Genomic DNA, 17,174 nt, shown 5'->3' with positions numbered 1-17,174 from the left:
ATATATAATTCAAGAGCAATTTGTTGAAAATTGGAATCATGAGTTAAAGTGTCTTAAGAATGATGTTTCAAGTATCATATTTTTGGCACTTATAAAATCTTTATGATGATAAATAAAAGATAAAAGTTATAGGTTAAAGAAGATTAAAGTAAATAGCTAAATAAACTTTTTTCCATGAGACTATTGGATAAAAATGGTTTTTAGAAAGTATTAATGTATATAATTTAAGAAAAAAAATTTACAATTCATATTTAAATAAAAATCTAAAAGTGTGAAATAAAAAATGTTTTTAAATTAAAAATATAATTTCTTTGATTAGGTATGTCAATTTTTGTTCAATATATCTCATAGAAATTATAATTTTAATTTCAAAAACTATTAGTTTATCTAATTTAAGATTAGGATAAATTCATATGTCTTATTTAGGTTTAAATTTGAATCTCTAATTTATGAACTAAATTTAAGTTTTAAATGTAAAAATATCTTCATTCATTCCATTGTTACTTTGTTTTACTATTTTCTAACGTTTTTATTTATTTTTTTAATTATTCTAATGATTTAAGTAGTCATTTGTAATGTACCAAAAAAAAAGAAGTCATTTGTTAAAATATTACAATAAAGTGATGTTTACTCTACGTTTTTAGAGTAAGTTATATTAATATTTTCTCATGAAATTATATAAAATATTTCTCACATTTTTGCACCTACACAAATCACCCTAATTTATATACAATATTATATTGGTTATCTATATAGGGGTGTGAATGTAATCTTTTAAAGAAAAAATGTGGTGAATGTAATCTTTTAAAGAAAAAAGGTGGTGAATGTAATTAAATTTAACTCTAAGGGGTTATTGATGTAATTAATCTTTTATTAACTCTAACCGATCAAAACCAATGAACTAGCCGATATTTGATTAAACCGGCTGGTTTATACACATTTTTTTATAAAAAAAAATTTAAAAACTCATTACAAAGTGACCCATATTTCCAATCATTATTCAACACTTGGATACTTAGATTACACTTTTTAGTTCCTAACATTCATGTGTAATGTCAGTGACATTTGTATAATCTTGGACTGAAGATAGAATTTGGTGCAAAAATATAATCTCGATATGAGACAACTTTGACTCCTTGGTGTTAAATGTTAAAACTCCAAATTTATTTTTGTTCTGTAGAGTGAGTTGTGAACTCGTGTCATTTATTTGTATTTTGCGATTGTTAAGTGATACTTTTAGATTGATATATATTTTGTAATTTAGACTTTGAATTTGTTAAAGACTTAAATTGCTTGTTTATGTGAATTTTAAGTAGATTATGAATATGAATTATAAATTTGAGTATCTACCTATTTGAATTTTTTTATATAGGTTTATATATATATAAATATAAGCAGGTATGTCCGATTTAACCAGCATACGGTTTAAATATTGAACCAATGAACCACTATACCAGTACACTGACCGATTTGATAACCGGTACATTTTAACAACACTGGAGAGTACAATATATATATATATATATAAAAGATTCGTTTACGCTCAAGTTGTTACACTAATTATACTTAATCTAGCCATTACTTTTCATAAATCCTACGGACCAAATGGATGTAACTGAAATGTCATCTAAGATTTCTTTTTTTTTTTCTCTCATCATTTATTTTTCTCATTCATTTGGTCTAAATGATTTAAGAAAATCAATGACTAAGATTGATAAAATTAGTGTAATTTAAATGGAGGTGTATATGAATTCCTTATATATATAAATTATATGATTATTGTATGTGCCAAAAGAGTGAAGTATTTTGTATAATTTTACCAAAAAGTCAGGAGTGGTAGTATAGTTTACATAAGAGTCACATGGCTACCAAACAAACCTGGCTAGTGGGGGTTGCACGTGAAAAAAATTTCTACCCACCGTAATTTTCCTAATTGAATTAATATAAAATTTTCTTTATAATGCTTTATTAAACATGAACTGGCAAAATAATTTCATTAATAGGACAAAAAATAAATATTACAATATTCGCTAGTATTCATAAATAAAACTAATAAACAGATGATTAACACTTTGTGCATTGCAGGAGTAAAAATAATAGTAATAAATAAAAATTTTATTGTTTGTTTTTTAATTTACATGTTTAGAAACGATCACAATTTTATTTGATTTTAAATACAGAACTTAAATTCAAATTTTAAATTTATTTATCCATCATTTGATTTATACTTCTTTTTAAGAATTATTGAACTTCATGTAATGGGAAAGAAATGGTATTTTTTGTTCAATCTTTCTTTCTCATTCGTTCTTTCTCTAACTTTCGATTATATATAAAATTATTTTTTTGTTCAATCCATATTTCTCATTCTCTATCCTTTTCAATTTTTGATTCTATGTAAACTTATTTTGATTTGATTTGCTTCTTTGGATGATTCCCAAAATCTTCTTGCAATGTCTTTTGGAGAATCATCCAATATTTTAGACAAACTTAAAACTTAATAGGGAGCCAATCCTTTGGTATTTATTGACGTTTTATTCGATGAAATAATACACTATTTATTATTATTAAAATACTAGTACATACTTTGTGTTGTGTTAGGGAATGTAAAAACATTATTAACCAAAATACCAACGATTCAATTCCTGAGAGTGACACTTGTTGGAAACAGTACACCCAAAAAATATTAGTTTTTTATTTAAAATGGTGAGAGAATACCCTTAGTAGTACAACAAAAATATTAAATATTGTATTACGTTTATTAAAATTGCATTGTCTTTCACTAATGAAACTGAATAATTTTTAATTTTCAGTCAAATATTTTTAGTGAATGAAAGTATTTTTGTAACAAATCCAATCATTATATATACAACTTTTAAAAATGATCATATAAATAGGATCAAATAAAATCCCAAAAAATTATATTATGGATGAGAAGTAGTATTTCCTATAGTTGGAACCGATATGTCAATTAATTAGTAGGGATATTTTTAAGGAACATATATTTCTTCCATAATGAAGTTGTGCCTTTATTTTCATACACATAATAAAATAGGGTTTTGCTAAAATGTAAAGTCAGATTTAAATAAACCAATTTTCAATATGGACTTTGTATTTTTGGGTTCGTTAAATAATTCTAACGGTAATGATCAGCAAAAATAGCATTAAAATAAATGGCAGTGTTAATTTCAACCTTCTGAAAACTAAACCCACTATTTTTTGGAGTAACATAGTTATTATTTTTCAATAGAAAATTACTCTTTTAGAATCCTCATCATAAATTCATATTTGAATTTAACATTTTCCTAATAAAAAACACCATGAAAAAATATAATATTATTAAAAACTGTCTAACCATGATTCTAATATGATACATACATTTAATTTAGATTGCAAAAGATTGATAATCTCATAAGAATTTGGAAATATATAATCTCAATCTCTTATGATTTATTCTTAATGACATATATTTTTAAAACTTACATTCCCATGCATTATTCCTTAACAATACGTGACATTAAAAGCACAAAAAGGGGCAATAAAAAAGAGCACATGTAAGGTAAAAGAAAAGGTGTAGGAGACAAATACGATAACATAAGTGTGAGTGTGAGTGTGAGTGTGAGTGTGAGTGTGAGTGAGAGTGAGAGAATGGGTATACTGAATGATGATATGGTAATCATTAGTGAAGCTGAGAAAGAAGGTGATCATAAGGTTATTGCTGTGAATTGCCCAGATAGAATTGGAATTGGATGTGATATATGCAGAATAATATTCTTGTTTGGATTGACCATTGTAAAAGGAGGTAAGAGTTATTACCTTACCATTTCATTCTTCTACACAAAATCTTGCATGTTATATGATATTTTTGGTAATGTATACAACCTTATTATCCAACTTTTTCAGTTTCCGTATAAGTGCAGAGTTTGTTTTTAAAATTTCAACATGTGATTTAGCTAATGAACAAGGAATATTTAATTGTTTTAATTGACATGTCATATTTTTATTGATTCGGGACACCATTGAGACAAAAGATCTTTGTTGCTGTGTAATATTATAACAATCTTATGATTAGGGCAAGACTTATATATATATATATATATTGTTTTGAATTCTTTTATGTGGGGTTGAAGAAATTTGAGTTTAGTAACTGGAATTTAATAGTTATATGAATGTAGACAAATTGTTATTTCCTTTTTGAATTTGATGATGATTGCCTCTTATTATAAGTTGATAAGTTATTACTATTTTTTGTTACAGATACTATTACAGATGGGAAATGGTGCTATATGGTGTTCTGGGTTTATGGGGAAGCAAATACTAACTGGAATCTTTTGAAGAATAGGCTTTCAGATATTTGTCCATCACACTCTTCAATATATGAAATTAAAAATTACATTCATGATGAACATAAGCCACCAGTGCCCCCACAAGTTTTCCAATTGAAGTTTTGGTGCTCTTGTGATGGGAATGGTTTATTGCATGGTAAAATTTCATTTAGCTATGGTTATTAGTTTCTTGACATTGTGAAGCATTTGTCATATAATGCTCACCCTTTTCAGTGAGAGATTAATGGTATGGTGTCCCAAGCCAATCAAAATGCATCATTTATTGGAAAAAAATGTTATCAAAAAATAAATCAATATTTTATATTATTTTGTAGAATATTATTAGATAGGAACATGAGGACAACAACTTTTTGGGACAGAGGATCCCTGTCAGACATATTAATTTCCTTCGGATACTGATATCCTAACAAACGACGTTATTATGGCCTTGGCCTTTGACCTCGTACAATACCTGGTGTCTAGTTTTGCCCTAACCCTTGACCCTGACAGAACACTCGGAATATATTTGATGCATGTGAAAAATAATAACAATGAATAAATTTGGAAAATTGAAATAGAAGATCCCATTCAATCAATAGTCCTTCTTTACTTGAAAGGAACCTTAAAGGAAAGATTTCGTTTTCTTTTTTTTCATTTCTATTAAGTGGAGCAAAGCCTATTATGGAATTTTATCAGCAACACTATTTTTAAGTTCTTTCCTTGTGTATTGCTTCCAATATCTTTTCCCGATGCTGCTTCCTTTGTATTTTTCTGTTGATTTTGGAATCTAAATTATCATGTATCAACTTTATTATTCTTGAATGCAGATGTAACTGAAGCTCTTCATCAGCTAGAACTAATAATAAAAAGAGTAAAGATATCTACTACACCAGATGGGAAGAAGATGCACCTAGTTTTTGTAACAGATACAAGGTTGCTATTTCTAGTTCTTTGTTCCTCTTGATATTTTGTCTATCTTTACAATATTATCAAGTCCTTATGTATGAAGTTTGGTCCAGATTAGCACTATAATATTTAGTAATGTGTTTTTTCTTCTTAAAGAAGTATAATTTGTAAAGGAGGGCTAACTAAACTAGTGGTAACTACGTTGAACAAATATCTGTTATTCCAAAGAATGTCCCAGATCATATCCCGGATTACTAAAAACATTAAAATTTTATTATTTGTTTTGTTTTTGTTTCAATATTATTGGTCTGGTATATAATTCAAGACACCATTTGAGACAACAAATATTTGTCCTAACTACTGCACCTTCAAGAGGAGCAAAAACCAAGTTTTCTATTTGCTTTCTTATTATCAACATTTTCTAAACTTTATGTAAGCATTGTCTTCTTAGAATACAAACACATCCAATATGATGCAGATTTTATGTTTGAGTTGTAAAAAGCATTTTAGACTGAATACAGAAAAGTCTTATTTCAACATTTTGGGATTATAATCTGCTAACTCTCTGTTCTTATTCTTATTAGAAAAGAGCTTCATACAACAGAAAGAGAGCAGCAAACAAAAGTGCATCTAAAAACAGTCCTGGGAGATAAGTTCATAGATTGCGAAATCGAATTGGCCGGCTCGGAAATCATGGCTTCCTTGCATGGATCACTTAACCTCCCCTCAGGGATTACTGATGATATATTCAATTTAGAGTCAGTAAAGGGATACCAAAGTAGTACTCTTGCCTCATATCCTGTTTCCATTGCTATGGATAACAAGTTCAGCCTTTCACATTCACTTTTTCAGATCAGTTGTTGGGATCACAAAGGTCTTCTTTATGATATCCTTAGAACCTTGAAGGATTACAATATTCAGGTGAGGTAGATTAAGTACTTTATTATCATGAATGTTCCTTTTCCTTCTATTTCTTTTTTGAGGCTCATGTAGACACATGATTTGAAAATTGTCCATTTGAAAAGAATATTTTTTTCACTTTAACATCTCATGTAATGGCATGGATAGTTAATTAAGATTAAACTCATTGAAGAAGATACTAGATGTTAGCTCTTCTATTATGAAAAGATCACGATAATAGTCCAGCCCAAAAAGTCATTAAGTGATAGAGGCTCATGGCTTATGTGTTTATTCACTCAAAGTAGGACTCAATCATAACATTACTAATACTACCCACTTCAAGAGCCGATGTCCTAGGCAGCTTCACTATATCGAGACTAAGCCATTAGTTAGAAGAGTATAGTGACTTGAGTATCATATTAAACTTATTTATTCAAATTAAGTATGAATGATTTTACATTTAATAGAGATGAAAAATATGAATGATTGTATGACACTGATGAGTTCTGATAAGGAACTTACCTCAAATCTCTAAGATTTATAATTTTTACATGGATTTATGTAGTTGACATATAAAAAGAACTTTTCATTACAGGTTTCTTATGGAAAATTACGAGGAAAACCAAAAGGAAACTTTGATGTGGAGCTATTCATAACACAAGCAGATGGAAAGAAACTAATGGATCCAAACAAGAAAATTGCATTATGTTGTAGGCTGAAAATGGAACTTTTATATCCTCTTAGAGTAGCAGTAGGTAGCAGAGGACCTGATACTGAGCTTTTTGTAGCTAACCCTGTTGAACTTTCTGGTAGTGGCAGACCCCTTGTATTCTATGACATAACACATGCTTGCAAGTCTCTTAACATTAGCATATTTTCGGTACTTCCCTTAATCCAAACTTAACTTTGTTTTCAGAGAAAAAAATATATGCACGGATAGTGTATAAATTTTATACATTATCATTGTATCATTCGCTATTCATATCATTATCGACTCTTCAAAAAAAGTAATACAAATGAATGGTGGACGACATACTGAATATGTATAAAGTCTTTACACTCAACAGTGCATAGATTTACAATCTTGTTTTTATGTTAGTGGTAGAGTTACTAGTCTAATATATTATGTATTATTTTTTCTTAAATCTATGTTCTTAGGTGGAGATTGGAAGGCACATAGTAAGGGATAGAGAATGGGAAGTGTATAGAATTTTACTTGATGAATCAGATGGAAAATTTTCTGTTCCAAGGAAGAAGATTGAAGAGAGTGTTAGGAAGACATTGATGGATTGGGAACATTTGCGAAGTGTTATATGAACAAATTTAGTGGTAACTTTGGACATTTTTTACACTATTGATACTGTGTTGTAAAGACCAATGTTGTCACAAACTTATAGTTATGGATAGTATTAAGAATATGGTATATATAACTAGATACTTGGAAATTAGAATGGTTTTGAAGCTTTCCGTACAATTATTTTCAAATAAACATTCATTTAGGACATTATCTCCATATCATTATTATCACTTGGTTTTTTTTATGAGACAAATTATATCATCCACCATTTAATCTCATCATTGATGATGCTACCTGCAAATGACAAGTCCAAAATTTTATCCTATTCAATCTCATCATTGAATTTTATGGTCTACCATTTAATCGACAATCTCATCATTGAATTTTTTGAAAAAAAGCATGATTTTATGGTCTACCATCTAATCGACAATCTCATCATTGAATTTTTTTGAAAAAAACTATGTAGGCGACATACAACTATACAAATCTAAAATTTATTATTTTTTGCAAATGACATCACATATTTTGTGAAAAAATAGTCATTATCTTTTGAATATCTTGTTTGAATCCAATCAATTTGTTTTCTAATTTTGATATGATAAAACTAACTGAATTTGAAAAGTTTTACCAACATGATTTTTGTTCATTTAATTTGATGATATTTGATAATCAACTTGAACACTTACATCATTGAAATATGTATTTGTGTTGAATTTCCTTCTTTAAGAGGTATTAATAATCTTTTAGTTAAGTTGTTTGAAAATGAAAGATACATTGTTTGTTCATTAGATTATCTTCTTTTGAAGCTAATAATGATTTCATCAGTTACAACAACAATTATAAAAAGAGTCTTTTCAAATATGAATATTGTGAAAATAAGTTACATAATTGAACAAGAAATGGATGAAAAAGATGTCAATGTTTCTACCTATGCTTCTAGTACTAAAAGGTTTACTAAGGCTTTTCCCGTGTGAAAAAGTAAAGCTAAAGTGTGTAAAAAAAAGAAGACTAGGAATCCAGTAAAGTGCAAGAATATAATACATGGAAAGTGATGAATTAATCAAATGTAGCTAGGAAGTGTTCATCATTTTCATTAATTATGGTGCAATGAACTACAGCATATTGAATTGTATTAATATGAATGACAATCACTGATTCCTAATGAAACAAAGTACTAGAAATTAACTCATGCTAGTTTAATATTAGCAAAAGTAATATAACAATGACATTTTCAATGAGAGATAAGCAACAACAAAGTTTATGTTCTATGGGTCAATGTATTTGGATGTTACCAGACAATCACCTTCAGTAATGACAAAACAAGATATATTAAAATAGAAAATAATATAAAATAGAACTTGTTTAATTGGTAGGAGCCAAGAAAAGTCTTGATAAAACAAGGAAAAAAAATAAGAAAATCATTTATTGAATAAATATTGAATAGAATATTCAAAGTTACATTGAATTTTTTATATGAAATGAATGAAAAATTAAATACCCTAACAAAATCTAGCCAACCTCAACTAACCCTTTTTTGTTCTTAGAAGCTAATCACTTTAGTTAGAACTAACCTAACAATACAATCTCACATATTTACATACACTATTATTTACATGATACAATATATTTCAACAGCCCATCAAGCTGGAGAGTGAAAATTTTAAACTCCTAGCTTGAAATTGATTTGAAGCAATAACAAAGTTTAACCACTCATGGCAGAAGCTATATCATTAAACACTTAATCATTCATGGTTGAAGCTATATCATCAAACGCTTAACCATCCATGACAGAAGCTATATCTTTGCTTAACCACCATAGATAGAAGCTGATCATCCAATGCTTAACCATCCATGGCAGAAGTTATATATGAGCTTAACCAACCATTAATGATGAAAGAAAGAATAATGGATTGAAATCTTGATCCTAATGTGCAGTTTCATTGATGCAAAAACACACTATAATGTTGAAATGTATTATATCATGTAGTTGAATAGGTGTAACAGAATGTAAGCTGAGACTCAAAGATATAACATTTCCTTGTAAAAGATCTCCTTAAACATATGCAACCACGTCTCAGGTGAAGATTAGTGATGAATCTGTGCATTTGAAAGACAAAGAATGGAGCATTAGTGGTAAAGTGTGAGAGAATAATGCGTATTATTGATGGTGTTCTTTGTGATTTTTTGGAGTTGGAAGTGGTGATGAGTGAATTGAAGGAGTTAAGCGGAGGAATCGAGAATTAGATAATGATGAAAAAGGAGGAAAATTTGACCAAGAAAGATAATTTAGTGCACAATAACATGAAATGTATAATTAATTTGTACTGATATTATGTTGAAATGGTAGGAGCCAAGAAATTTTTTGATAAAACAAGAAAGAATAATAAAATCATTCATTGAATGAATATTGAATTGAATATTCAAAAGCTAACTACCCTAACCAAAACTAACTAACCCTTTTGTTCTTAGAAGCTAATCACTTGAGTTATAACTAATTCAACAATACAATCTTGCATATTTACATACACTATTATTTACATTATATAATATATTTCAATAGAACTAGAGTACCTGTTCTGTGGGTCAATGTAAACATGGAACCATTTTAAAAGTTCAAAGTTAAATTTGACAATTTGTTAAGTAATAGATGAAATTGGAACTTTAAATAAAAGGGTGGTAGAACTTTAAACAACTTTGACAAAGGAAAATAGAGAAAGGATATGGGAAAGCACACAGAGAAATTTGAAACTTAAGAATGGAAAAGAAGTGAGAGACAACATTTTGTTATTAGCAAATCCAATCAAGGTTTATTGTTGAAGTGGGAGAGTAAAAGAAGGATTTAGGTTTAGTTTCCTAAAGAGAGAACCTTTCATTTCGTTGCTGCCAATAAATTTATGATTTAGGTTTTGTAATGGGAAAGTAATATTAATGGATATGTAGTTTTTCAAATTGATAGTGGAGGTTGAAAACCTCCACAAATTAAATAAAAACTTATATTAATTAATTGTTCGGCCTGTTTTGTTTGATTCATTTATGAATGTTTCAATAACCATTACGTCAGAGTTATAGTGTAACAACGCGTATTTTAGATGTATAACAATGCTTTCATGTGCTTTCTGTTTGACCATGGTAGTATATTGTCATGAATAACAACACTTCTCAAACACTACTGTATTGAATGTATGCCATAGCGGATCTCACAAAAAGCGTTGTCATATTGTGCATAAATACAACAATGCATCATACACACAACACTGTCATATACGTCTTACATAAACAACGCATTCTATAGGCATTATTAACAGTGCTTATTGTTGCACTGTTGTATTGCATATATATAACATCGCATTATCATAAAAACGCTGTTGTATTACTCAGATATTCTCAAACAACACCTTAATACAACAATGCATCACACATATATCATTGTTGTATTAAACATGTACAACAATGCAGACTATAAAAGCGTTGTTGTATAAATCCTTGACAACAGTGCATGTCAAGGCTTCCCTTAGAATTTTCTGTTGATTTGTAGAAATGAATATCTGTATATACATTTATTATCAGCACAGATACATTAATACATGCCAGAATTTTATTTTATTAACATCAATACAATATAAACTACAAACAACGAATATCATGTCAATTATATTTTGACAGAATACATAATTACAAATAAAAAAATTATGCAAATTACAAAGAAAAAAAATTATACAAATTACAAACAATCAAAAATAAACTATAATTATACAAAGACTACTTGCATCTACTTTTTCCTTTTCTTTGCTTGTTTTTGACTTGTAAGATCATCCTTGTTTGGAGGAATATATTGGTTCACCCAAAGCCCTTCAGTGTGATTGTCTCTTGTATATAAATCATCATCTGTAGTTGGTCTGCTCTCACGCGACTGATATATCCAAAAAAGGATCATCTTCATCAATATCTTCATATTCTTGGTCATCAATATTATTGACAATTATTTTGTTAGTTAAAAGAACAATGGACCATTTCATATCAGTTGAGTCACTAACATAGAATACTTGTTGAGCTCGTGATGCTAGAATAAATGACTCATCTTTATATCTTGGTCTATTAAGATCCACATGAATGAACTCTAACTCATCAACTCGGAAGTCATTGTTGTTATCAATCCACACACAATAAAAAGTCGGCATCCGAAACATTGTGTAATCCAATTCACATATTCGTTCAAACCCCCCAAAGTATGACATGTTCGCATATATTGGGTTTCTATCTTTTGCACTTGACATGTGTAAAGTTCGAGCAACAAGAGTCACACCGTTATTTTGCATTTTACTATGATCATCTTGTTTTTTCGTATAAAATGTGAACCCATTAATTAGGTAACCAGTGTAGGATAAGACATGAATACTTGGACCATTAGCTAGCCATTTCAATCTTTCAGAAACCGAATGTGCATTTATATTCAACTCATCATCAATGTGATTTTTAGCCACTTTATGAAACACCGATAATGCTCTTTAGAAATCCAATTTTCATTCTTACTTGGGTAAGACTTCCATAACATCTCCTTGTGTATTTCAACATATGGCTCAACCTCGTCGGCATCATGTAAAACATATAAGTGCACATGCTCCAATTCGGTTCTTGTTATAATCAATATTTCATTCCCAGTAATACCTTCACCAAATGTTTTTTTGCATATCGAGGCTTTGAAATGTCCATGAAATCACGATCGGTAAGGTATCCGATACAAAAATCAAGAGCTTCTTCAACAACATATCACTCGACGATACAACCCTCTAGTCTTGATCGGTTCTTCACATACCCTTTTAATGTCTTCATATAACGCTCAAAGGGACCATCCATCTCATATAGGAATGGCCACATAGTTGTGTCTCTCGAACAAGATGAATGCTTAGATGAAGCATTATGTCAAAAAGAGAAGGTGGGAAATACATTTCAAGCTCACACAAAGTCAAAATAATTTGTCTTTGCAATACATGTAATTTCTCAAGGTCAATCACTTTGCTACAAATTTCCTTGAAGAAGAAGTATAACTTAGTTATGGTTCCTCGAACTTTTTTAGGTAGAATTTACCGTATTCCAATAGGTAAGAAATACTCCATAAGTACCTGACAATCATGAAACTTAAGACATGTTAACTTGAGGTCTTTCATTGATACGAGGTTCTGAATGTTGGAAGATTACCACTATGGAACTTTGACACCATGAAGAAATTTACAAAATTCCATTTTCTCCTTCCTTGATAAAGTATAAGCTACTGGAGGTAGAAATGTGCGTTTTCCATTCATTATTGATATCAATTCCTTTCTTATTCCCATACTAATCAAGTCCAACATTGCATTCAAGTCATCTTTGGTCTTACCCGCGATATTAAGTAAGGTACCAAGGAGACTTTGAAACACATTTTTTCAATATGCATAACATCGAGGAAATGTCTTACATATAATGAACTCCAATATGACAATTCAAAGAAAATTGACCCTTTCTTCCACCCATTTGTGGCAATTTATTTTGCAAAAGGTTTACCAAAGTTATTATTCAAACCCTTTAGCTTTTGAAATAATTGGTCACCCGTCAACGACAAAGGAGCACGACCTTCTTCATTTTTTCCATCAAATGCTTTTCCCATCGTCGATAGTGATGATCTGAATGCAAAATTCTACGATGACCAAGGAAGACATTCTTCTTATAGTGTTTCAACCTCATTTAATGAATATTGTCTTCACATACATGACATGCAAAATGTCCTTTTGTACTATATCCATACAGATTACCATAGGCAGGGAAATCACTGATTATGCCGAACAACAAAGCCCCCAAGTTGAGTTTTCTTCTCTATACGCATCATACACATTTATGTTTGTCTCCCCCATTTTCTTCAAGTCTTGAATTAATGGAGCCAAATATATGTCTATGTCATTTCCTAGTTGTTTAGGTCCAGAAATTAACATAAATAATATCACATATTTGTGTTTCATGCATAGAGAATGAGGTAGGTTGTATATCACCAATATCACTGGCCATGTGTTGTGGGAGTAACTTTGAACATTATGTGGGTTAATTCCATCCGTTGACAATGTAAGACATAGATTTCTTGATTCTTGACCAAAACTAGGATAGTCATGATCAAATTTTCTCCATTGAGGAGAATCTAGAGGATGACGAATCTTGTCATCTTTAATCCTTTCTTCATCATGCCATGTCAACTTCTTTTCATCTTTGGCATTGTCAAACATACGCTTGAATCTTGCTTTGACGAGAAAATACCATACAACATTTTTGAGAATTGAGTCTTCCTTCTTATATCATGATGCATTACATTTAGGACAAAACTTTAATGAAACATACTCATTAAAAAAAATAAGATGTAATCATTTTCACAAGCATGCATCATAGTGTAGTCCATGTCAATTAAGCGTAACAATTGTTTTGCATCATAGGTTCGAGAATGAAGCATATATCTTCTGACAACATATCCTTCAGAAGTGCAAGCAAGTCGGTGAAACTCTTATCAGTCCATCCATTAACATATTTCAACTTATACAACATTGACACTGTTGTCAATCTTGTAAATTTAGTACAACCATCGTATAATGGTTTCTCAGCATCACTTATCAACCACTAAAACATCTCAAGACAATCTTGAAGATGCTCTTCGACAACGTTTTCCATTTCCTCGAAATGATCGTCTTCATATGCATTTGTGTAATTGTCTTTCATATGCATCTCATCATCACAACCCATAACGTTTTTCTTTTCACCATGTCTTGTCCAACACATGCAACTTTGATCAATACCTGACACACTAAATGAACTTTTAACAACATCTTAAGCAAAAACATACAATTCTATTAGGGTTTTCAACATTCTCAATTACAAACCTAACAAATGATTTCACTTATTCCTCATACTCATTCGTCAATCGATTGATACTCATCCATTTTCGATCCATTTTCTATTAACAAAAAATATAATGAGCATAAATCCTTAAAACTAAAGATTGAATTTAAGCTCACCAATGAGAGCAAATACATTATTATATAGTTAAAATGAAAGAGGTCGGAAACCCCAACTCCATATAAGCTAAATGAGTGAAACCATTTTCACTCATTTATAAGGAAAATATTTATAACTCAACACAAGCTAAAGATAATGAAATTAAAAAGACAAATAATTATATGGAAAACTCATTTTCAATTTGGTGTTGAATGCGTGAATAAGTGAAGGATTTTCAAAATCGGTGTTAAATGATTTTCGTGTTGAATGAGTGAATGATTTTCGAGGTTGATTTTCGGTGTTAAATGGTGATGAGGTTGAATGATTTTTGAGATCGATTTTGAGAATAGATGAGTTTCGCTCCTGAGTGTGAACACACAATTTCGCCCAAGATTTTTTTTAAATTTTAAGAAAGTTCAGGAATTGAGTCGCAATTTAAAAAATACTCACAGGACTAAACACTAATTACCTAAAACTATCCTTAACCCTGGGCTATAAATAGCCCTACTTAACACATCCAATCTTGAGTAGCTTCTACCCCAAAACATCATTAACTTATCCAAAACCAAAATTCTAGCAACCAAAAGCAAAAGTGAGAGGAGATGGAAGAGTAAAGAAAGTTAGAAAAGTATTGAGAAGAGTTTTCTTATTTTTGAACCATCTTACTCAATAGGCCCACCTCTTTCTTTAATCCTTTGTTCCATTTCTTTTGCTGAAACTCACTACTACACACATCTCATATCCTTTTATCATTTCCATCTCATCATTCCATTATCCATTAACCCCATGATATGAACCATAAATTGAGTCAAGGAGAAGAGGGAGTTTTAAACCCACGATTGATGTTTTCTTGTCCGGACCGCTGCTGGACATGGTGGGGAGACCAGTGGAATACGCCTCTACCCAGCGGAGCGTTGCTGTGCATCCACGTGAGCCACCGTGTGGCTTGGCCAGACTCCCGGTCGTCGGTTAATAGCAGAGCCACATGAAACCGATCCTTGCTTGGCGTCCAACGGCGATTTCCAACGTCAACAGCGCTTAAACGGTGTCCCTGGCGATTCCGACTCCATTACAGTGATGACTTGGTTTGTCACGGTGCTTCCCGCAACCTTGGCAGTGATCGGTAATGACCAGAAAGCTTATCACCTTCTCCGACGCCAACCAAGCCATGGTGGAAGCTCCTGAACCCACGGTCCAGGTAGGGAAGACGATTCCCAGCCCTCTTCTTTTATTTTATTTTTCAATTATTTATTTATTTTTTCAATGTATATATTTTATTTATTCTGTTTATTTTTTATTCCTTTATTAAATTGTCTTGTTTGGGTACTAGGAGTCATCTATTCATATTCAGGTTTGGAGTTGATAATATTCATGTTTGGCAAAATGTTTAACCCTTTTAGTTGTTGTATGGTATTTATAGTTAGGCTTATATACATATTTTTTTTATTTCTAGTAATCATTTGTAAATTCATTATACCATAATAAAAAATAACAAAATGTGTATGCTTTTATTAGTGATTTTATCCATTAGTGAGAATTTGAGAGATTGGTGAACGGATTGAATCATATCTTCTTTTTCTTTTGAATAGAAAAGTAGTTAGCGATTATCGTATTGTCTATTCTTTCTATTGTAATGAGATTGGCGGTAGATGGTCAATGTTGTTCTTCTCTTCTAAAAATTCTTACCATGATTTTTAATAAAAGATTACACTTGACAATTTCGAAATAAAATAATAAATTGGTCATTAATGTCACTCTTGTAAATATCAATGTCGTCAATAATTAATATGTGTTGTATTTATTTGAACTATTAATAAATAAGATACACTTTTTTTAAAATTATATTTAATGTGTGAATCAAGAGATACAATCATTAGTATTTTATGATATATATCTTTGAAATAATAGATTTTCATAAAATCAATTAAATGAATAAAAACATTTTTAGTTCTAAGGTTAGAGAAGGAATATCAACTTGAGTATTATTTTATTATCCTATTAGTAGGAAAGTGGTGAGCGGTTATCGTACTGCCTCTTCTTTCCTTATAATATGGAGAAGACAATATATATCAATCCCTTATCTCATTACCCTATTTAATTAAAAGTGGTCAGTGACTGTCGTGCTGCCTATTCTTTTATTTTAAAATGAGTAAAGTGACGTAGTGCAAATTTGTATATTCCTCCTTAATCCTATCAATTGACAGTTTGAGTTCTTTTATTTTAAAATGAGTAAAGTGATGTAGTTAGAAAGCGGTGAGTGGTTGTTGTAATGTCTCTTCTTTTTCTCACTAATATGGACAAGACGATATAAATCAAGTCCTTATCTAATTATCATATTTAATTAAAAGCGGTGAGTGGTTGTCGTACTACCTCTTCGTTTCTTATGAGGGTAAAATGATATTGGGTAAACTTTACCATCCTCTTTAACCTTATCTACTTACAACCATCTCACAAATCTTCAAACCAATTTTCATTAACTAAAATTAATCAACACACAAACATTTTCTACCCAAGAACTACGTAGTCTTGATTTCCCTATTAGATATGTAGGAACAAGATGAACTCTTTTCACACACAAAAATAAAAATATAATTTTGTTTCAATAAATAATCACTTGATTTAATAAAGTTTTAGGGTATACTTAGTTCAATGCGATGAATGCGAGTACCATTTAAATAACGGGCGGACGGAATGCTAATACCTTCCCTGGTCTGTAACCGACCCCCAAGTCTAGAATTCTA

At 30.2% G+C, this 17,174-nt stretch overlaps 1 protein-coding gene across 1 annotated transcript; it reads left to right on the top strand.

Moving 5' to 3' along the window:
* Nucleotides 3,646-15,618, top strand: LOC109359886 (ACT domain-containing protein ACR10-like). Its single transcript, XM_019604578.1, has 7 exons — nt 3,646-3,799; nt 4,255-4,479; nt 5,150-5,255; nt 5,813-6,149; nt 6,724-7,008; nt 7,287-7,436; nt 15,388-15,618. Exons 1-7 carry the CDS (start codon nt 3,646-3,648, stop codon nt 15,616-15,618), a joined length of 1,488 nt encoding a protein of 495 aa, XP_019460123.1.

Source organism: Lupinus angustifolius, chromosome LG11 (assembly GCF_001865875.1).
Source record: "Lupinus angustifolius cultivar Tanjil chromosome LG11, LupAngTanjil_v1.0, whole genome shotgun sequence".
NCBI classification, from domain to species: Eukaryota; Viridiplantae; Streptophyta; class Magnoliopsida; order Fabales; family Fabaceae; genus Lupinus; species Lupinus angustifolius.
The sequence above is the reverse complement of the archived record's forward strand: the minus strand, read 5'-3'. Positions and strand labels throughout refer to the sequence as shown.

Bases quoted from the DNA above. Each gene is read 5' to 3' on its own strand.
- LOC109359886 (XM_019604578.1), top strand. From the start codon at position 3,646: ATGGGTATACTGAATGATGATATGGTAATCATTAGTGAAGCTGAGAAA. The intron at 4,480-5,149 runs GTAAAATTTCAT...TCTTGAATGCAG, and splicing joins TGGGAATGGTTTATTGCATG to ATGTAACTGAAGCTCTTCAT. The intron at 7,437-15,387 runs GTTATATGAACA...TGGCTTGGCCAG, and splicing joins ATTGGGAACATTTGCGAAGT to ACTCCCGGTCGTCGGTTAAT.